General features: G+C 41.5%; 1 protein-coding gene across 5 annotated transcripts in view; it reads left to right on the top strand.

Moving 5' to 3' along the window:
- Positions 1–20,967, top strand: part of syne1b (spectrin repeat containing, nuclear envelope 1b) — a gene marked incomplete at its 5' end in the record, with an annotated part of 79,928 nt that overhangs the window by 19,630 nt on the left and 39,331 nt on the right. For 4 of the 5 annotated variants that reach the window (XM_079227911.1, XM_079227909.1, XM_079227910.1 and 1 more), the window contains 46 exons: positions 29–193; positions 337–471; positions 712–870; positions 1,176–1,384; positions 2,031–2,139; positions 2,317–2,481; positions 2,803–2,970; positions 3,079–3,255; positions 4,617–4,757; positions 4,872–5,032; positions 5,274–5,424; positions 5,914–6,141; positions 6,248–6,346; positions 6,534–6,721; positions 6,919–7,042; positions 7,282–7,448; positions 8,147–8,300; positions 8,441–9,066; positions 9,220–9,399; positions 9,744–9,894; positions 10,044–10,202; positions 10,541–10,723; positions 10,949–11,050; positions 11,222–11,425; positions 11,547–11,754; positions 12,074–12,186; positions 12,343–12,548; positions 12,632–12,781; positions 12,918–13,209; positions 13,303–13,475; positions 13,560–13,869; positions 14,181–14,345; positions 14,827–15,183; positions 15,325–15,461; positions 16,062–16,239; positions 16,755–16,937; positions 17,028–17,171; positions 17,698–17,853; positions 18,174–18,338; positions 18,430–18,602; positions 18,852–19,005; positions 19,212–19,355; positions 19,711–19,875; positions 20,009–20,326; positions 20,404–20,559; positions 20,769–20,939. In XM_079227911.1, the coding sequence (XP_079084037.1) occupies positions 29–193; positions 337–471; positions 712–870; positions 1,176–1,384; positions 2,031–2,139; positions 2,317–2,481; positions 2,803–2,970; positions 3,079–3,255; positions 4,617–4,757; positions 4,872–5,032; positions 5,274–5,424; positions 5,914–6,141; positions 6,248–6,346; positions 6,534–6,721; positions 6,919–7,042; positions 7,282–7,448; positions 8,147–8,300; positions 8,441–9,066; positions 9,220–9,399; positions 9,744–9,894; positions 10,044–10,202; positions 10,541–10,723; positions 10,949–11,050; positions 11,222–11,425; positions 11,547–11,754; positions 12,074–12,186; positions 12,343–12,548; positions 12,632–12,781; positions 12,918–13,209; positions 13,303–13,475; positions 13,560–13,869; positions 14,181–14,345; positions 14,827–15,183; positions 15,325–15,461; positions 16,062–16,239; positions 16,755–16,937; positions 17,028–17,171; positions 17,698–17,853; positions 18,174–18,338; positions 18,430–18,602; positions 18,852–19,005; positions 19,212–19,355; positions 19,711–19,875; positions 20,009–20,326; positions 20,404–20,559; positions 20,769–20,939 (8,523 nt within the window). The remainder of the gene's footprint in view (positions 1–28; positions 194–336; positions 472–711; positions 871–1,175; positions 1,385–2,030; positions 2,140–2,316; positions 2,482–2,802; positions 2,971–3,078; positions 3,256–4,616; positions 4,758–4,871; positions 5,033–5,273; positions 5,425–5,913; positions 6,142–6,247; positions 6,347–6,533; positions 6,722–6,918; positions 7,043–7,281; positions 7,449–8,146; positions 8,301–8,440; positions 9,067–9,219; positions 9,400–9,743; positions 9,895–10,043; positions 10,203–10,540; positions 10,724–10,948; positions 11,051–11,221; positions 11,426–11,546; positions 11,755–12,073; positions 12,187–12,342; positions 12,549–12,631; positions 12,782–12,917; positions 13,210–13,302; positions 13,476–13,559; positions 13,870–14,180; positions 14,346–14,826; positions 15,184–15,324; positions 15,462–16,061; positions 16,240–16,754; positions 16,938–17,027; positions 17,172–17,697; positions 17,854–18,173; positions 18,339–18,429; positions 18,603–18,851; positions 19,006–19,211; positions 19,356–19,710; positions 19,876–20,008; positions 20,327–20,403; positions 20,560–20,768; positions 20,940–20,967) is intronic. The other variant, XM_079227912.1, reaches the window with a different exon arrangement.

Raw genomic sequence — 20,967 nt, 5'->3', positions numbered from 1 at the left:
TAAAAAACGTTGTTGTTTGTGTGTTCAGGGCATGATTAAGGAATCTACAGAGTGGAGGAAGCATGTGGAGGCAAACAGCAGCCTCATGAAGAGGTTTGATGAGTCACGGATAGAGCTGGAGAAAGTTGTTAAAATGGCACAGAACTGTCTGGCAGAAAGAGGCAACCCAGAGGAGCTGCTCAAGAAACACACCGTAAGAAAACGGGCCTTGTGCAAGATTCACAATAGCATACGTAGCTGTACATACAGTGTTATTCATGTTTAGTCACTTCTGGCACATAAGACATGACCTGCCTGTACAAAATGTGAGAAATTATGAGGTTGTTTTTTTTGAAGGAGTTCTTTGGTCAGCTGGATCAGCGGGTCCTGAATACTTTCCTCAAGGCCTGTGATGAGCTGACAGATATTTTGCCAGAGCAGGAGCAGCAGTCGCTACAGGAAACAGTCAGGAAGCTCCATAAACACTGGAAGGTTAGTTCCTTGACTTGAATAGTGTCATTTTGTGCAATGATACAGCTCCAAGTAGATTACAAATGCATTGTAACATATTTCATCTTTTTAAATCCTTTTGAATTATGTCAATTAGACAAAAAAATGTATATGTTAATTAAAAAATATATTTTCAGCCCATTAGCGAAGAGGTTGGTTGAAACAAACTGCCCAAATTGCTCTGAATCTGGCCTTGTATTTGTTGTAATTGTCATTTCACAGGATATTCAGTCGGACGCCCCCTTCCACCTTCTGCATCTTAAAGTGGAGGGGGAGAGGAGCAAGCTGATGGGGTTGCTGCAGGAGTGCCAGGCAGAGGTGACCAGGGAAAATCGCCACCTGGCTAGCATGGGGAGCGAGAGGCTCGTCAAGGAGCACAGGGTGAGCACAGACTGGCTGGCTGAGTTTCATGTATTGATCTAACTCATTGTGAGATAACTACATGCTAATTCACTGCTGTGTAGCGGCGTGGGGAGATTTTAATAAACTTGATGCAGAAGAACTGAGGCTCTTCCAGTGTCAAGCAAAAACTGTTCTGTCATTTTAAATTCACATACATTTACATTTATTTTACTTTATATACAGCACATGCAGTCTTGCTTTTTGATTGCATATTCCACGCTGTCCTGTATTCATGGCATTGACTTCTAACACAAGTAAATAATTGTGTTTTTGTTTTACTTTAGGCCTTTTTTAGGGAAAAGGGCCCCCAGTCAGTCTGTGAGAAAAGGCTGCAGATGATGGAGGAACTTTGTCAAAAGCTCCCTGAGGCCGACCCTGTCCACCAAACCCTGGAAACATCGAGAAAGGACTACTCTGAGGTCCAAGAGGAAATCAAGAACACCCATCAGAAGCTAATGCAGCACCCAGATAAATGGAAGGAGTACAACTCAAGGTGCAGTAACTATTTATTTTGTCCTCTATTAATGTAGTCAAGGGGTTGCAGTGGTTACAGCCTACTACATACATAAATACAGCATAATGAGTGAGTTATAGTCCAGCATAGGATTTAACCTTTTGACTGTTGTAGCACTGTGGTAACAATATAATAATGTGTTGTTCATTCACCAGGCAGTGTCCTGCATTCTTTACATATTTAAAGTAATCATGTTTAAATTGTTTTATTCACTTGAGATGAGGAGAGAGGGAGTTGAGGTGAGGAGAAGGTTTTGATATATTTTGTTACAGTCCTGAACTTGCTAAAATAGTAAACAGATTAATATTACTATAAGTAACTCTGTAAAATAATAATAATAAAAGAAGTAGCGATGCATTTTGAGTCATAAACACACATAAGTATAGAAAGATCCATTTTACGTACATTACGTACACACTGTTCCTAATATTTGAGACTTGGTTCCCCTTTTTGATCTGATGTTAAAGCCTGATGCTTTTTAAGTCAAAGAGGAGTTGGTTTGCATTGTGAGTTTTATGCCCGATAATGGTCCATGGCTGAAAAAGTGTGCGTCTCATAAATGCATCACAAGCAATTATTCCCTAAATCTTCTTGAGTTTGATTTTCCCGTCATGGTGCGAAACAGGTACGCCGAACTTTCCTGCTGGCTCATATCTAAAGAAAGTCAACTGAGGCTGCTGAGAAACCGAGCCAACGACCCCAGGAAATATGGCCAGGTGAAGGCTACCATCATGGTGAGTTATTACATACAACACCCCGCAACCCAACTATCCACTGACAGGCCCTCTTTCGCCTCCTATGTGTCACTTGTGATGTGCCACTGGCTTTCCATTGTCCCTTCTATGAACATAAGACTGTAGAAACACTCTTTTGACCACATGAGCTCTATCACACTCTTGTATTGTGTGCAGGAGCTGAGGAATGATGCAGAGTTACAGGAGGGGAATCTGGGCTGGTTGAAAGCTCGTATGGCCATACTCATTGAGATCTGTGCTGACAGTGATGCCCAGAGGCAAGGAAGTGCCCTGAGCAAGCTGTCTACGGATTTTAAGGGTCTTCTTGCTTCTCTTGTTGAGGTATGTCCAGCTTTCACGTGTTTTACTAAGGTGCCAGAAATCATTTCTCTTCTAAGATGTATGTCTGATTGCATTAGACTAGACATACACTGAACAAAAATAGAAACACTTTTGTTTTAGCTCCCATTTTTCGCAAGTTGAAATAAAAAGAAAATTATAACTATATCTTGGCAAAAGAGAATTGTTTGCTAACAAGGATTCTAGCAAATTTCTGTCAAATTTGAGAAAGACAAACCTTATATTTTAGTTCAGCATATATACCTCAGCATCACGTTATCATGTTGGTTCTCATACTGTATTTTTCTCTGTTATATTTCCTAGGCTGAGAAGATGGTGCTGGCTGTGGGTGACTGTGTGCAGTTCAGGGAAGAGGTACAAACTATTTTAGACGATCTCGTTCAGGGGCAGAAAGAGTCTCAGGCCGAGGTCACCAAAATACTGGAGTGTCCAACTGTGAGAGAAGCCCAGCAACTACTTCTTGTTCACCAGGTACTGAGGGACATTCACAAACAATTATGGAATTCAGATATAAATATTTAGTTAACCTTTAATTCATTTAAATGGATTAACACTTTGAATGTGTCTTCCTTTCCATAGCAACTGTTAAAACGTTTGAAGACGAAGAGAAAGGATGTCCAGCAGTTGATCACCAGAGGCCAGCAGCTCCAGGCTGAGGAGGGTTTGGGAGAGAGTCTGCAGCAGGACCTGCAGACTTTAGAGAACACACTCGGCAAAATGGAGCAGAATATGGATTCACAGGAGCAAAGCCTCGATGTAAGCAGTATTACTCAGGCAGTAGGCAGTAAATCAGGGACACTGTTAGTGAATAACATTTCACAGCTGTTTAAATCAGCATTTTTCTCTGATTAATAACCTCCACACAAATGTAGAATTAGAATGAAGGATGATTATCCATCTTTCTTTGCTAAATATTAGCAAAACATCATGAACAGAAGGGATTTTTACTTATCCTTACTTAAAAAAACTCAAGGTATCTTATGTTTTGCTCCAATTAATTGTTGTAAACTGAATCTACGATGTGATTAATAACTGTCAACCTCTGAGCTGAATCCTGACACTTCTCATCTCGTGATCAAGTTAGTTACTACATGAAAGCATTTAGTTATTGGTAATTAAATAAAGTGTAATTTGTTCTGACTTGAGCCGAAACAGTGTTTATTTCGTCTCTACTATAATATGCTTTCCATAGTTCTTAGACCTCTGTGATGTTAAGTGTTGTCTTTTGTCGTGCTTGTCATATGTGCTTGTATGTGTCTGTTCTACATGTTGTTTTTCTAGGCTTCCTTTTATTTATCCTGCATCCTCCTGCTGTAATGTTGTTTTGTCTGCTTTTTATGTCTTGTTTGTTTCAACCTGCCCATGAACTCTAACACAATTACATCTGATCAAAGTTAATGAATGCATGCTGTCCTATTAATTAGGTTAGACTTGCTGAACATTTAGTGGACAGAAAATAGCTTGGGCATGTGAAGGAGCAGAGGGATCCTTTTTAATGCAGTCGGTTTTGGAGATGCAGCATTTGTGAAAACTTCTCCTGAATGGTGGGTCGTGAGGTCTGATTGATGTTTTGTGTTGGAAGGCCTTGCCCTCTGAGGCTTTACAGTTCCTTTTAGAAGATAGGGATGCAGTGAGTCAGTCCTCACTCTATTGATGCTACTTTTATAGAACGTAGACTGAATGGAGGTGGGAGTCTCGAGATGAAAACTTTGTTTGTCTTTTGTGAGTGTTTTGGGAGAATGCTCAACGGAACCAAGTAAATTATTCTTGGTACGGTGAACAGCAACATATCTGATGTTTCTGCCTCTGCTGCAGCACCACTGGGGCACAGTGGTTGCATAATGTTAGCTATGCTTCTTCTGTCAATGTGCCTCATCAGCCTCATCTGCATACTTAATGATGTCATGTTCCTTTGCTGCTGATCTTGATCTGGGATTGCTGGCATTAGACAACAATTATTCTCCTGTTCCTTTTATACTACATTTAAGTGATTCAACAAACATTCCATATTGTTAGTGTCTTCTACCCCTTTTGGATCTGCGGTATTGTGTTTTTTAGATAAAGCACTAAATTAATTTGATTTGATGTCATTGATTTTGGGACATTGTCATCCCCAGGTCACGCTGGGAGCCTGGCAGGAGTTTGACAGCCAGCAGGAGGCAGTTCACGAGTTTGTTAATAAGGCACGCTCAACGATGGAGAGAGACCTGAACTTCAGTAGTCCAGAGAGCCTGGCTGTTGAACTTGACCAGGCCAGAGTAAGTCAAGTTTGTGTTTAATTCTCTGGTTTACTCTTGACATTTTTACTACTGGAAGTATATTAGCTATATGGAGAATATGAACAATGTAGTTTTTTTGTTGTTTTTTAACAGGTGTTGTTGAAGCAGTGTGAAGCAGAGGCCTCACATATGACCACTTTACTGAAGAGAGCAAAAGAAATCCAGCTTGGTCCAAAGAACAAGACTCTGCTTTTACAAAAAGCTTGTTCCCTCAGTGAGCAAGTGGACAAAGTAGAGGCTAGTCTCAAAAAAGAGTACGGCAATGGATTTCATTCTTGTTGCTTTTGCTAGATAATGTTTTAGTAGTCTTGAAATACATTATGGTTTTAGCCTAATATAATAATATTCCTGTTTGAGTGGACAATACAACACAATACAATACAACCCAAATGTACTAAACCCTGTATCTTACATGATAGTCAAGATGTATTTGTAATTATAGCTTATTGTTATAACTTCTTATAACAATTTATATTGAATGTGTTTGTGTTCCAGCGTCAAGACTCTGGAAGAAATGAAAACTCAGTGGGATCAGTTTGGAGCTGTGTTTGAAACCTTTTCCTTGTGGATATCTGACAAGGAAAAGCAGCTGGATATACTGAAATCTTCTACTTTGCCTCTTGAGCAACAGATAATCACAGTAAAGGTACATTATTGTCTATTATAAACATACAACTCTCCTACACTATACCCTAACAGAGCCATTGCAGCAATACAGGCCTTCTTTGCCTGAGCACTGACACAGCGTCCCAGTTTTTGACACCGGCATCAGCCCTCTGTCTTCAACACAAATAGAGAGGAGGAACTGCTCAGGAAGTCTGTGGTTTGTGTTTTATTTTGTAGTTTAAATGCTAGTTAGACACACATTTAATTTTAAGGTGAGATTTAACTCTTTAGAAACCATTTTGATAGCTCTGATTATTATTTGTTTTTGAAGGGATTTAAATCGCAACTGTTTGTGGAAGTTTAACAGGCCCCAGTAGCCAAAGTCATTAAAGGCACCAACCTAAGCAGTGTAAATTTGACCACGCTGAACACCGCCTGCCAATGCCCAACACAATTCTATAGCCTATTACCGCCACTGGACATTTATCAAGTCTTTTTTATTCTTTTACGTCCTTCCCTACATGTCCAGGCTGTTGGTGCAGATCTTCAGGAGCGAGCAAAGGTTCCTTGTCAGCTGGAGGCAGATTCACAGGCACTAGCCCAGTTTGTATCTTCAGGGGAGGCAGCTCGCATCAAGGCCCGGCTGACCCAAATTGGCAGGTACTGGGAGGAACTGAAGGAGAGTGTACAGCAGCTTGATGGACAGCTGGAGGAAAGCTCCTCTCAACAACAGAAGTTCCAAATTAGCCTTGAGGAGGTAAATAGGCTTATTAATACATGTTTGTTTTTTATATCATGACAGTACAGAGAATAGCATTTAAGGAAGATATGGGCATACAGTTTTGATCTTGTTTCTCTCCTAGGTGCGAGCATCTCTCAGTGAGCTACACACAAAGCTGGATCATCCTATCAAATCCTGCATCTCCTCATCCGAGACGTACAAAGCTCTTCAAAACCATATGGTGTTTAATTGTTTTTACTAATACTTATTAAATATACTTTCCTCCTTTGTAATGTGAAATAAATAAATAATGTACATACCAACAGTATTTGAAAATGAATTGCAAGTCTTAACACAACAAAGCTTAACACAGCTCCAGCTCGCAGATCGTGCTTTGTAAGTCACTGTTTTGTGTTTTTGTTCTTTAGGATGTCTGTCAGAATCAGGAAAAGCTGAAGGGGACCTTGTTGTCTCTGTCAGCTGGTGCAAGAAGACTCAGTGACAGAGAGCAAGCGGAGAGGATTGTGACAGAGCTAAACAACAGCTATGACCAAAACGTACAGAATGCAAAGGACAAACAGAGCACTCTGGAAAACCTGCTTTCTCTTTGGCAAAAGTAAGCAGACCAACTAACAGATTAATTTTACATATGCAGGATTTGGATATGTAAATATAAGCAATGTTAATATACATACATTTGATCACTGGCTTTTCCAGTTGATAGTAATGTTAACATTCCACTTGCAGCAAAACGCAGCAAACAGTGAAAACTGACAAATAAATCTGAGACACCAGTGTTTCTATTGATTTCAGGTATGAGAAACAGCGATCAAACTTTGTTTCCTGTTTGGAGAGAAGTGAAGCTGCATGCAAACCAGAGTGTCAGTATCTGTCAGCTGACAAAGCCAAGCTCCGCACAGAGCTACAAGACTTCCAGGTACAAACATACACACATACTCCCATAGTTCTCAAAAACTAAATCTAAAACTAAATCTTAACCCTAAAATAATTTGCAAAAATATAAATAAATGGTTCAAATGAATTGCTGCTGGTTGGGATCATATTTTTTGTGAACATGCTTTCCCCCACTACATGACGGATAAATACCACACACATACATTTATACACACTAAATTTAAACGAAGACTTATTTTGAGAGGTTTTTTTCTCTGGCAGGCCTTCCACTCTGAGGTCCAGTTCCTTGAGCCTGCTCATGCTGAATTGGTATCTTTGGGGACATCTTTGTGTCCGACTGCATCAGAAGAGAGAGTGGAGCAGCTGGAAGTCGAGCTGGAGACCCTGCAGAGGAGACTGCATGTTCAAAATAAAGTCCTCCCTCAAAGGTAAAATAATCTCACACAAAATCAATTGTTTTCTTTCAGACTTTACAGGTCACACATCTCCTGTCTGATGAAACATGTTCAGCATAGTCAGTCTAGCTTTGATTACTCGGTTTGGTTGGTTGTTGTAGCAACTGCAAAATGTAATATGACTCAGTAATGTAATATATACTGTATATAGAATACCAGTATACTTTAGTATGTATCTTCAATAACACACTTTTTGGTGAACATTAGGTAATGTTTTCTAATATTTTTTACGTCTGGATGGATGGGAGGGCAATTAAAGGGATTATCAACCTGAATACTGATAAAAGACAGCTATTGTGATGGTTGCTTTGTAGTGTTTGTTTTGCATTGGCATGTGTATTTCCATGATACAATGTCATGTTGAAATATTTCAGCAGTTACAAATACAGTAAATGTAGTACTGTAGCCAATGTCTGCTCAATCAAAGAGTTTGGGAATGTTTAGTCTTTGTTTTGGATTTTCTTAGACATTCAATAAAGAACATGTTGATTACAAATATTCTGTATGTCCGATCCACCACATATTGATGATGATATACAGTTACATATAGTATAACAGTGAGGGAATATCAGTGTTAAATATTGGACTGAAAAGTATACAGTACAGAAGCTAGTTAAATCAGGTCTTGTCTTTACTGAATTGACTCACTTTGCTGACATTTTGTCCCCTAGAATCAAAGAGCTTCATAGCCACCTCTCGCTGGTTGAGCAGTTTGACCAGGCCCTGCTCAAATTCTCCCAATGGGGTGAGGTCATGCTCTCAAATCTGCACTCAACTTCTCAAATCAACGTCAACAACCTGCAGTCCGCCACCAAACAAGTAAAGGTCAGAACTACACAGAGACATTGTAATCCCGTTTCTGCATGCAGTGTCAACCCTTTCCAGAACCACTTAAAATCAGTTAGCCAACGAATAGCATCTTGCTTGAGAGCAACAACTGATCCTCTATCAATTGTCTGTTACAGGAGACCCATGGTTCCTTACAGAAGCAATCCAGTGTGAGACAGAGCTTGGAGCAGCAGACTGAGAAGCTCTGTCAGTTCTGTGAGCCGAGTGATGCTCAGCTCCTCCGCAGCAGAGCAGACAGCTGTCTGCAGCCCTACTTGGAGGCCCAGCACATAGCTGAGCTCCAGTTAGAGTGCCTTGAAAGGCTTGAGGCTTTTCTGCAGACTCACGGTGTGGCTGCAGGAGTGTTGCGGGGTCTGAAGCAGACTGTGGAGAGTGCTGGGAGCTGGGACCGCGGAAAAGTAGAGGAGCTGCAGCAGGAGCTTTCCACCATTGTCCCAGACATCAGCCAGCTCGAGACTCTAGCTGTCAATCTGGACAGCAGCCTCTGCAAAAGCCATCTCCACATTGGTGCTGACGAGGGCTTTCGTAAGTCATGCCGCATGCTGGCTGATTCCCTCAGTGCTGAGCTGGATGCAGTGAGGAACCTGCTGGGTACTAAGCAGAGTGAAGCAGAGGCCCTGGGGTCTCTGTGGACCTCATTTAGACAGCGTAAAGAACAGCTGCTCAAAGCTGTGGAGGACATTGAAGAAAAAGCTGACCACCAGAGCTTCAAAGAGCCCAGCCTGCATGCACTACAACAGAGGTAAAGCATCTTAAGAGTGTGTTCAGATCAGTATTTCTATTTCCTCAATGCTCTAATTCAAAATTTGAGTGGGGCTGTTCACATACTATGCCAGTGCCGTGGGTGGGTATGAGAACATGTTCAACGCCAACATGTTATCCCTTTGTTTGTCAGGCTGCGGTTCTGTAATCAGCTGGAGGATGAGCTACAGTCACACCAGCACGAGGAACAGTGGCTGAGGGACAAGGGGAATCAGCTGGCCCAGAGAGATGCAGAGTTGGCTGGGGAGGTATTGAGGGAAATCAGTCTGCTGGAGACCACATGGGAGGACACCAAGAAGCTCATCACAGAGAGGTACTGAAATAGTTTGTCATTTTCTTTTCTTTTAGATATAAATGAGTAAAATATATACCGTATATATTTTTAGAGATTTAAAAACTCTCTTTTATAGTACTTTGCTCTCACATACATTAATTAGAGTATCATGAAATACTGTGACACTGACCATTGTATTTACTTCACTTCTGGAATGTCAACATTTGCCACTGCTAGATGGATGCAAAACTGTATTTTCATTACTTTTCAACACGTTTATTTTCTTTGTAATGAACTGCATAACAAAGAAAATGTGTTTTATGTTTACAGTTAATTTACATATTCTACAACGGACAATACACTTCTCTCTCCCCCTTTGACAGACAGGAGCAGTGCAATGTCCTAGTTGAGCTTATGAAAGAATACCAAATACTGAAAACCTCCATCAGCAGCATTATTGAAAGCACCGAACCTTTGGTTGAGATAAGCTCTGTTTTGAAGGACCATGAGGAAACCAGGAGGTCATTAACCAAGGTCAGGTCAAATTATTAATCTATTTTTTCTCATCTTACGTTTTTTAACTTTTCATTAAACAACTCCAGAAAAAAAGTGTATCTTGGTTTTGTCTTTATGATTGTTCATCAGGATACTTAAAAGGTTTGTTGTCTTTACTTCATTTGTAGCACGAGGCAGTGAAAATAGAGATGGCTAGCAAGCAACATGAACTGGATCAGTTTTCCAGTAAAGGAAAACAACTGGTGATTGAACTGAAGAAGATTCCTGAGTGTAACGCTCAGATGATGAAAAAGGACATGGAGACCCTTGTTGACCAGTGGCTGGATGTAAGTCTGACTTCAGGAGTTGATACAATCGTGATGTGTTGATTTGATGCATCATTGATTTGCTTTTAATAGTTTCTGTACAACAATGGAGTAAGTTAGGCTTTTGCTGCATAGGCAATACATGTTCAAAGGATCCATGAATTGCTGTTTTGTTTTTATGGGATTTGTTGACAAGAAAAGAAAAATCTATTAACAATCAGTAAAAAGTTCTCACATAAAACGTGATACGTCTTTGGTTGTCTTCACAAATACAAAAGACCACAATACTATCTACTCCACAAAGTTTTTTTTAATGAACCAAACCAACTTAAACTGTTGTGATTTATTCCACTTCTCAGGTGTCTGAGAAGATAGACGATAACATTGATTGCCTGAACCAGAGTTTGACGCTGTGGGAGGATGTGCGTAAAATCAGCGAGGACACTGAGAGCTGGACAAGCAGCTGTGTGATTGAACTCAATGAGAGCCTGAACAACCTCAATGACAGTCAGAAGGTGTCAGCAAGGCTCTCCATGTTACAGGTAAGATTTCTGTTGTCATAGTAAAACCTGGTAATAATTAGTTTGATCTACTTTGTACCTAATAAGTATGGTTTTCCACAAAAGACAATGCAAATGTTAAATTAACCCAAAATTATTTTGTGCAATGAAAATGACTGAAACATACACACATTGCGCAGAAACCACTGGGTATAATTTATCTCAGAAGAAAACAGAGGAAAACACATACTTTTCATTCATCCACAGGGCGAAATGGGCGAGAAGGAGCAGAAACTTGAAACCCTGCAGAGCAAATTATCAGAGCTGAAGAAGTTCAGTCAAAGTCAAGAGGCGCCTGCTAAGTTACAGGTACTAAAGATGATTATAATCATATTTGTTTTGTTTTCTGGGTATACTGAAGTGGTACTACATTTGCACCAATTGGCCAACATATATTAACCCCTGACCTGCAGAATAAGTAGGTCCTCCTCTTTCTTATGCATGTGTGTCACCCACATACCTTTATTATACATGCATCAGGGGTTGGAGAATGACCTTCGTAAAAAGATCAGCACTGTTCAGAAGCTGCATGAGCAGGCCAGGGGAAACCTCATGGACTTCACTTCTCAAAAGAAACAGCTGGAAGACTACATTTCTCAGATGTCTGCATGGCTAAAAAGTATGGAGGATTCCATTGTTTCTTCGCCCACTGGATCGGATTCTGAGGACATCTGCAGAGTGAAGGTGCAGCCTAAATAACAATGACATTGTTGGTGTTACAGATAGGCAGCTCTTTTTTCTTACAGATCAAATGGATGAGAATGTAAGCAATAAATACATTTACATCTCTAAACATGTTTTAAAGGACCTTCAGAAAGAGCTGCAAAATCAGCAGGGGAGTATTGACTCCACGAGGGAGAGCCTCAACACACTGTGCCGAAAATATCCCTCTGAGGAGCTGGCTGGTTTGGGTTCCGCTCTAACTGACCTCATCAAGACTTATGAGTCTGTGAACCAGCTTTCTGCCAGGACACTGGCATCACTGCAGAACTGCCTTCAGCAGCAGTTCAATGGTAAGAAATCCCAAAAACTGAATAAACAGAATAAAATGTGTAGTTTCCATCAGTAACCACTGGCTGCGCTAGCTTACATGCCCCACGATTGTAATGCTAAGGTTATAAACATTTAAACACAGCACAATACATACAACTATTGCATGTCCTGTTTCTATGACCAGATACGTAATTTGTAATGGGAAGCTATGTCTCATATAGAGCAGTGGTCATAGACTGTAACATTTCTGCTTTAGCCAGAAGAAGTTTGATTATATTCAGCTTAATTCTGTGTGAGTCAACACCAGCTATTCATTTTCTTTCTCCTCTGCCTCCTTAGATCTAGTTCAGGAGTTCCATCGCTGGCTTTCAGAACAGAGGGAGATTGTGAAAGAGTGCTCTGACAGGTCTGGAGACACTCTAATTGTTGAGCGCAAACTACAGAAACTAAAGGTAAGACTGACACACCAAAAAAAGTAATTAAAGTCTTTGATGGGAATGAGAGTAAAATGTGGATTGTGCTCTTATCTACAACATGTGAAATGACAGAATTACCAGAAAAAAAGGAGTTACAAAAACAAAGCTAAAGTGATGTGGGTTATCTGTCAGGGCGCCATGGATCGTGTGGAGGAGGGTGAGGTACGTCTTACTCAGGTCTGTGAGGAAGGAGAGAAGCTCCTACTCCATCTTCCCAAAGCCAGCGCTGGGCAAGTCCAGCAGCACCTCTCCTCCATCCAGCAGGACTGGGACAGCTTCGTGGAGCAGTGCAGACAGAATCAACAGATTCTGGAAGACAGTGCATCGCTCATGAAGGGGTAAAAGACTCACACAAACCAGTTCTATCAAGCACTTTGAAAGCCAAACTTTTAGTTAGCATTGCATTGTAAATTCCTTCTAGGTTTGAGGGTCGTCTTAAGAAGCTCCGGTGGTGGTTGGAGCACATGGAAAAGAGGATGGCCACAGATCTGCTTGAAGCCAAGCAGCGTGGTCCTGAAAAGGCTGCTCTCGAGCACGTGGAGGAATATCAGCAGGAAGTGCTGAAAGAAAGGTGCTGAATCTGCTTCAAGTCTGCATCTTTTTCATTGTCTGCCAGTGTCTCCGGAAGGATCCCTAATAATTGTTCACAATCAAACATCTAAATACTCTTTGTAGCTTATTTAAACATTTTACTTCCTTCTATGCAGGGATTCATTTGAACGCCTCGGTCAGGAGGGCCAAGCACTGAATGAGGGCGGGCGAGGCGATGGTAGTGAGACAAGAGTGTCAGCTCAGCTGCAGTCACAGCACCAGGCCTTACTGAGGCGTGTGAGAGAAAGACTGCGCAGCTGCCAGCTAACTTTACAGGAGCAACAGGCCTTTGAAGATACATTACAGACTACCTGGATGTGGCTTAACAGTGTGCAGGAGCGTCTGGCTTCACTCAACAGCACAGTTGGCAATAAAGAGACTCTAGAAAAAAGACTAGGTCTTGTACAGGTCAGTGAATATATCCCTGATTCAAAATATTGTGCTTTGGAATACTGTGTTTTCTGGACACATTTTGAAGCTGGCTGTTTTTTATACATGCAGGATATCTTGCTTATGAAGGGTGAAGGTGAGGTGAAGCTCAACATGACCGTAGGAAAAGGAGAACAGGTCCTGAAGCATAACAGATTGGAGGGACAGGAGGCCATTTGTTCACAGCTACAGAGCCTGAAGGATGCCTGGGCCAACATGTTGATGACCTCCATGAGTTGCCACAGGTAGGCAGAGGACTGACACCATAGCTCATAATCGAAGGTAATAGATTTTCTTCATGTCCTATAAACTGTTGTTATTGTCTTTAGTCGTCTGGAGTGGACGGTAGCCCAGTGGACCAGCTTTCAGGAAAGTAAGAGCCATCTGCAGCAGTGGATGGAGTCAGTGGAGCAGGAGGTGGGGATGACGCTGCCTCAGCAGCCAGGGCTCAAAGAGAAGACCGCTTTGCTTGAGCGCCTCAGGGCCATCCAGGCTGATGTGGACGCTCATGCAACTGCACTATCACGCCTAACAGACAAGGCAGTGGAGATGCACGAAAAAACTGGAGACCAAACGTTTGGACCAGAGTCGAGGGCGGAGCTCAATGCACACTTTGCTGATATCTCGGCTGTTGTCAAGGTGATTTAAATACAGGCATAGTTACATCACAGTACTTGCAAATAATTGTTAAATCCGAGATGATTAATTCAGGAAAACAGAGCCAGCCAACAAGAAGCTGTGGTATACACACAAATTAAGAGACCGGTTACATTAATCAAGTTGAGACAGAATGTTAGTATATTACATTTTCTATCAAGGTTGCAAACTGCCATCCCCCTTTCTCTTGCAGGGCATTGGTCTAAAATATACAATGAAATATTTCACATATTCATCCATATCTGGTAGTTTTTTTATGGTAGTAATTTACATTGTATTTTTCTTCCACAAAGGGTAAAGTCCAGTCCATGCAAAGCATTGTCTCTGAGCATGAGCAGTATGTTGATGCTGTGAGAGACTTCAATGACTGGCTGATTTCAGCAAAAGAGGAACTCCAGCGCTGGTCAGACCTGTCCGGAGACTCAATCTCCATTAAAAGAAAGCTCTCCAAGGTGCAGGTGAGGACTTCAAGATGTTTTGGATTTTAAAAAAAAAGCATGTGGCTCCTGGTCACAAACAGCTGAGAGATGTTGTTTCATATTTGTTGATGTTGTCTACTCCCATATTTATTCAAAGACCTCCACCACAAGGAGGTGCCTGGGAGGCATCTTTACCAGTTCATAATTTATGTTTGAGGATTGCATTTACTGGGATTAAGACCTTTACTATAATTTGAAAGGAACGGTATCACTCAAGATATTGTCTGGCTTTTGTGTGAGGCCATTACCTTTGCAGATGGGACTGTCAATGATGAGCTTTGCGGTGCAAGTGGCTAGATTAAGAAAAATAAAAGACTTAAGCAGAGGATTTCAATTGGCTGGCAGACACAAACTTTGTCACTTTTGGGATTCAAGGGCATTCCTACTTGGAAGTTACTGGCACTCACTTTTTTTTGTATTTTACAAAGATGACAATTATGATTCCTTTTGCCCTTTCCAGGAGTTGATTGACTCTAAACAGCGAGGCAGGGAGAGGCTGAACCGGGTTCAGAGGTGTGGGGCAGTGTCAAGAGATCACACTGGCTCAGGGGGCTATGAGGCTATGGAGCGAGAAGAAGCAGCCCTCCTTTCGTCATGGGACCAGTGGGAACGTGGAGCACTGCAGACACGGGCTAGTCTGGAGACTGCCCTCTCCCAGATAACCAGCTCTGAGCAAGAGTTCAGCAGCCTGTCAGCACAGCTGGAGCAGGATCTACATGACTTCAGCCGTCAGCTTAAGGACTGGCGTCTGTGGTTGGTTCAAGCAGAGAGACAAAATGAAGGAGAGGAGGCTGTTAAAGGCTGGCAGATAGCAAAGGTAGGTCGCGGCTCAGTTTAGTTCAATTAATAAGCCGCTAATAATTGGAAACAAGAAATGATGGCAGTAGTTGACTAATCCATATGAAATGTTAATGAATTTCTGTAGGTGTTCATCAGTGGTTGTTTGTTTTCCGCTCAGGAAACTTTGGAGGAACTTGTCAAAGCTGAGCCTGTGTCTGATAGTCTGAAGACTCAACTCAACGATTTGTGCCGATTCTCCAGAGACATGGGAACACAATCTGAGAGAGTTTCTGCTCTCATTAAAGAATACAACAGGTGAGAAAGGTGGAAAGGCGTCCTGGCTTTTAAAATAAAAACATTAAACATTTACACACAACCGTAGTAGGTATTTTAGACTTTTTCCATATAATTTTACAGGATCTGTTGCAGAACTATACACCAGGAGTGACCATACAAATTGTAACATTTATGCAAAACAATGTGTAATGCAATATCGTAGACCCACAATAAATATGACCTTAGTTAAATATGCAGTTCCTTTAAGTCTAATCCTTTTGTTCTTTCTATGAAACATTTTAGGTTGTATTTTGTGGTGTTGTGATACTGGACTACAGGATATGTTTTTAATTATTGGCCCACCTCATTTACAAGATATGGAGTGGCATACAAATTGAAAACGCTTTACAATATAATGCAGTTTAGTACACCAAACCACAAGTTGCTATATAACTGAATTGACACCTCTCGTACATACGGTCAATTTTTCATTTTAAATTCTAGTTTCCGGGTCACTCTGTAAATGCCTAAACAACTAATTGTCAGACTAAAAAAACAAAAACAAGCCTGAGACCAAATAACTTACAAAAATGTATGGATCTCTTTATTGATTAACAATGATACCTGGCTTCTTTCTAGTCTGAGTCTCCAAGCATCCAGGGAGTGCCAGAGCAAAGAGAAGCTGCTGGAACAAGGGTTCCGCTCAGTCTTCAGAGAGTTCCAGAAATGGTTGGTCAATGCCAAGATCAACACGGCCAAGTGCTTTGACGTCCCTCAAAATCTTAACGAGGCCTCATCAAGCTTGCAGAAGATTCAGGTACAGCCCTCAAAGTCAAATGCCATGGAACATTCAGACACTTATGCTGCCAGAATTACACGTTTGATCGCCACTGAGGGGAACCGACACATTGGGATTTTCACAGGGGGTTTAACTGAAGAATGTAACTACCGGTAAATCATGTTCAATGCAGTCACATTTATCCACATCCTATCTCTCATAATCAGTCAGTATGAAAACAACAACGCTGAGCTCTGCAGCCTCACTTCAGCACTGCTGAATTGAACTTTTCCTGTACTCGTCATACATGGATTTTGAATGTTTTTCACCTGAGTGCATGTTCAATAAATGTGCATTTTGGGTTCTGTCAAGGGAGTTATGAGCTCAAGAACTGTATGTCAAACACAGTCTGTTCCAGATCATCACATGAACAAAGTCACACTGCCGAACTAAAATTCATACCATTGCAAGAAATAGTTACCCTGACTGACCTATACGGTTAAGAGTTACTCTAAATGCTTGTGTCATCGTCTCATCTCGGATTCTCTCCTCAGGAGTTTCTAAGTGACAGAGATCAAGGTCAGTCAAAGCTCAATGCTGTGGTTGTGAACGGTGAGCTGGTCAGTAGTAACGCCGCTAAAGACAAAGTTGATGCAGTTCGGGCTAAAATGAACACCGCCAAAGAGGACTGGAAAAATATGATGACCAGCCTGCACAACAGAGAGACAAGTCTACAAGTAAGCACCTAAATGCCCCTTCTCACTATTATATAAAAAGGTCAAGGAAACATTTCAATGGTCTCTTTATACACGTCTTTTGTGTTTCAGAACGTCTTGTCTCAGATGAAAGATTTTGAGGCGAGTGCCGAGCCTCTTCATGAGTCCCTGAATGCCACAGAGCTGGCTGTACACGAGAGCTGCACAAGGCTCCATGATCTCTCAGCCAAGAAGCAAGAGCTTCACAAGCTACAGGTACTAATTTCCACTGAGCCTGGAACACTCCTCATTTCAAGGCCACCATGTTCAACTGCTACAAACACTCAGTGCGTCACTGCCTACATGACTATTCCTGTCATTTGCAGAAACTCACCATTCCAGCTATATAACAGTGTTTAGGGATTGCTGTTCTTTAGAAAGCACTGTCAACAGCTTATACTAACTGCCAGTTGCTTATTTTTTTGGAACTACTGCCATTTTTCTGCTTTGCTTCTTTCAAATGTCCTCTTAACAATGTCTATCATATACATTAATACTTGCCTCATATCTAAAATAATTGCTTTTCGTTTTTATTAATTGTTTTAAACTGTCTGCCAGCTATATCCAGAGACCTTGCACGTCATGACATAAAGAGCCCTCCCAACCGTAACATTGGCCAAATGTCTCATTCTCTTTTCTTTTTGCCATGTTGCCATCTCTAACCCTTCAGTCTGTGTCTGAATTTCTTATATCTGTGTGTCAGCTTGCATGCCTCTTTGATAACCTGCTTGTGCTCTTCCAGTCTGTGCTTGAGGAGTTAGCCTCTCACGAGATTCAGCTGAACAAGCTGAAAGAGAAGGCCCAGCTGCTGTGGGATGAACACGCGGCCGGCAAGGGTTTTGTGCATCGTGTCTCGCAGCTCTCTTCTCAGTACCTAGCTTTAACCAACCTGACCAAGGTACAGTAATTCCTACCAATCTGCTTGTGCACTGGGTCTTTTCTGGGCGTAGAGCTGCAGAAGAGACAGAGGCACTAGACTAAATCGAGCTCTGACTTAATATTATTTTACAGTGAAGGTACTAACTCACCATGATTAAACTCTAATTAATTTGTTACTGTATGTCTTAAACAGAGAATGCATAAGATTATTGTCTTAATATATGTTGTTCTAAATCCTTATTAATCATTAAAGTTCTGCTTGTAACAATTGCTGTTGATTCAATTTCTAAAAATCTATTGTTGTAATTTCCTTGTTGCGTTTAATTTGTGATTCTGCAGGAGAAGGCTTCACGGATTGACCGAATAGCCACTGAGCATCAACTCTTTTCCCAAGGGTTGAAGGAGCTGCAGAACTGGGTGGCTGACACTAGCCACATGCTGCAGACTTACTGCGCCCCGACTGCTGACAAAAATGTTCTTGATTGCAGGATGATCAAGCTGGAGGTATAAAAAGTCACCTGTAGTTTTCAGAATTAGAAATAACCCTGTGAATATCTATCATAAGAGTGTATTACATGTGTCATTGTTGCACCAGGCCTTGCTGACTGCTCGGCAGGAGAAGGAGATCCAGCTGAAAATGCTGATCACAAGAGGAGAGTCAGTTCAGAGAAACACCTCAGCTGAAGGAGTGCCTGTACTCCAAAATCAAATACAGGACCTAAAAGATTCCTGGGACGCTCTGCTCTCCGCCTCAATACAATGCAAAAGGTTAATTCTTAGCTATGAGTAACAACATCACATCAAGAACAAAATGTATTTCAAACAGCCTTTTGGTAGCTTCACAGCAACAATAGTGTTCACTGAAGGTTATTCCTGAACCTTTATTAACTACAAAAGGCACAAAGGGAACACAGCATCTCAATCCTGCTGTACTATGTTTGCCAGGTCTTTGATTGCTGCTATTTCTACAATTAGTGCACCATTGTCTGACGATGTTATACTGTTTAAAATTGACAGTCAGCTGGAGGGTTCCCTGTCTCAGTGGACCAGTTACCAGGAGGATGTACTCCAGTTTGTGGCATGGGTGGAGCGTGTGGAGGAGAGTCTTGAACCCACTGACAAACAGTGCCCAGAGATGAGAGACAAAACTGCTAACCTGAGCAAAGCCAAGGTATTGCTATCTTCCTTTTTATACTGTATGTATTTATAAGGTGTATAAATGATTTAGTGAATTTCATGTGGACATACAAATACAGAGTGCTTTGGAATTTCAAACCTTCGACTGTACAAGTCTAAAAAAATGAGCAGTGCTGGGTTTAAAGTCAGATATATACTTAAAAAATGCAGTTGATTGATACTGTACCTCTGTTGTTTCAGTTGCTGTATGAGGAAGTGCTCAGCCACAGCATCCTGCTGGACACCATCACTGCAAAGAGTGCCAGTATCGCTGAGAACTATGTCTCTCAACTGGAGCTCCAAGATCTGCAGGAGCGCTATAACACAATCAAAGATAATGCCATAGTAATGAAAGAGTGAACATTAAATCTTACTTTAAATTATTATTTCAGCTTCAGTATTCGAAAGTCATTGTGTTACAGTTTTAAAAGAATCAAGTAAGGTATTTACAAAAAGAATACAATGTCTCGAGGATATTCCCCTATAAGCTATTATTTAATTACATCTTATGATAATTATCCATTGTGATTTTAATATTGCTATTTTTTTAACGCAAATTGATTTAAGGCAATTGAGACTCATCAGCAGAAAATTAAAGGAAGATAGCAGAGTGTGAAGTGTATCAACAAATATGTTAAAAAAGTTTGAATCAATTGGCTATTACATTATGACTGAATGCTTATCTTCATTGTGTCCTCAGAGGGCTGTAGGCAAAGCAGAGGAGCTGGTGAAAGCCCACCAGGAGTATCAGCGGGGCCTTCAGGCATTTGAGGACTGGCTGGAACAAGAACAAGAGAAGCTTGGCTGCTACACACAACTGGAGGGGGATGTTGACATGCTGGAGGAGACTCTGCAAAAGCTACAGGTCAGTGGGGAAACGTTGTAAATAAAAGGAACATTAAATGCTAGTTCTACTACATAGCCGGAAGTTATATTCAGTTAAAATATTGTCTAAAAGTGAGAGCTGAAAGTGCTCAACCACATCTATGTAACTACAGGAACTGCAGCTGCACTGCACGGAGGGCCAGGCTTTGCTAAACACCCTGTTGGTCAGTCGGGAGCTAGTCATTCCCTGGGGCCTGCCTCAGATCGAAGACCGAGCCCTGGAGACCCTGCAGCAGGAGTGGAGGTTGTACCAGAGCCGGCTGGCCGAAACCCGATCTCAGCTTAACAGTGCTCTGGCCAAACTCCGGCAGATGGAGCAGAAGTTTCAGCGTCTTGACAGCTGGCTAAAAGGCATGGAGACCAAAGCACAACTGCGCAGCCATCGGCGGTCTGACCGCGCCACCAAAGAGGCTCAACTTCAGTTAATAAAGGTTAGTATTACATGCACAGAAGCTATGCATATTGAAATGTTTCTCGGAAATCTGCATAAATATTTGCGTTTGGTCAGAGCTGGCAGGAGGAAGTGCTGGTTTATCAAGAGGAGATGGAGGGCCTCAGTCTCTTGGCTCAGCAGGTTCTGGATGAGACCCATATTAGCAGTCGGATAAGTTCCAGAGCTACCCAGATTACAGCCCGCTACCACATCCTGCTTCTGCATTTACTGGTAACAAAGCACCCAGTATCAGTATCGTTGTTATTATATATGCATTGATCACTTGATGGATTTTAAATTGTTTCTTCAACCAGTAGAGCACCCAGAATTCCTGTTTTAAATATTTGTTGGAAATCGATATTTGGAAAGATGTCATCATTTTAGCTATGCTAAGCTTTCTTCAACCATAACTTGTTGTTTCCTCTTATTTTGTATCGCAGGAGACAATCAAACATCTCCAGGAGGAGGTGTCTTGCATTGAAGAGGGACAGTGTGTCTTTAACACCTTCTCAGATTGGCTCAGCGCAGCTCAGAATAACTTCAGCACTGTGGCTATCAGTGTTGATGTAGTGGACCGCTTTGCGATGGACAGAAAGATGAAAAAACTAGAGGTACTTTCTCTACCATAGAACACATGCA

Source organism: Taurulus bubalis, assembly GCF_910589615.1.
Source record: "Taurulus bubalis genome assembly, chromosome: 1".
Classification (NCBI taxonomy): Eukaryota; Metazoa; Chordata; class Actinopteri; order Perciformes; family Cottidae; genus Taurulus; species Taurulus bubalis.
This window is presented reverse-complemented; position numbering and strand designations above follow the sequence as displayed.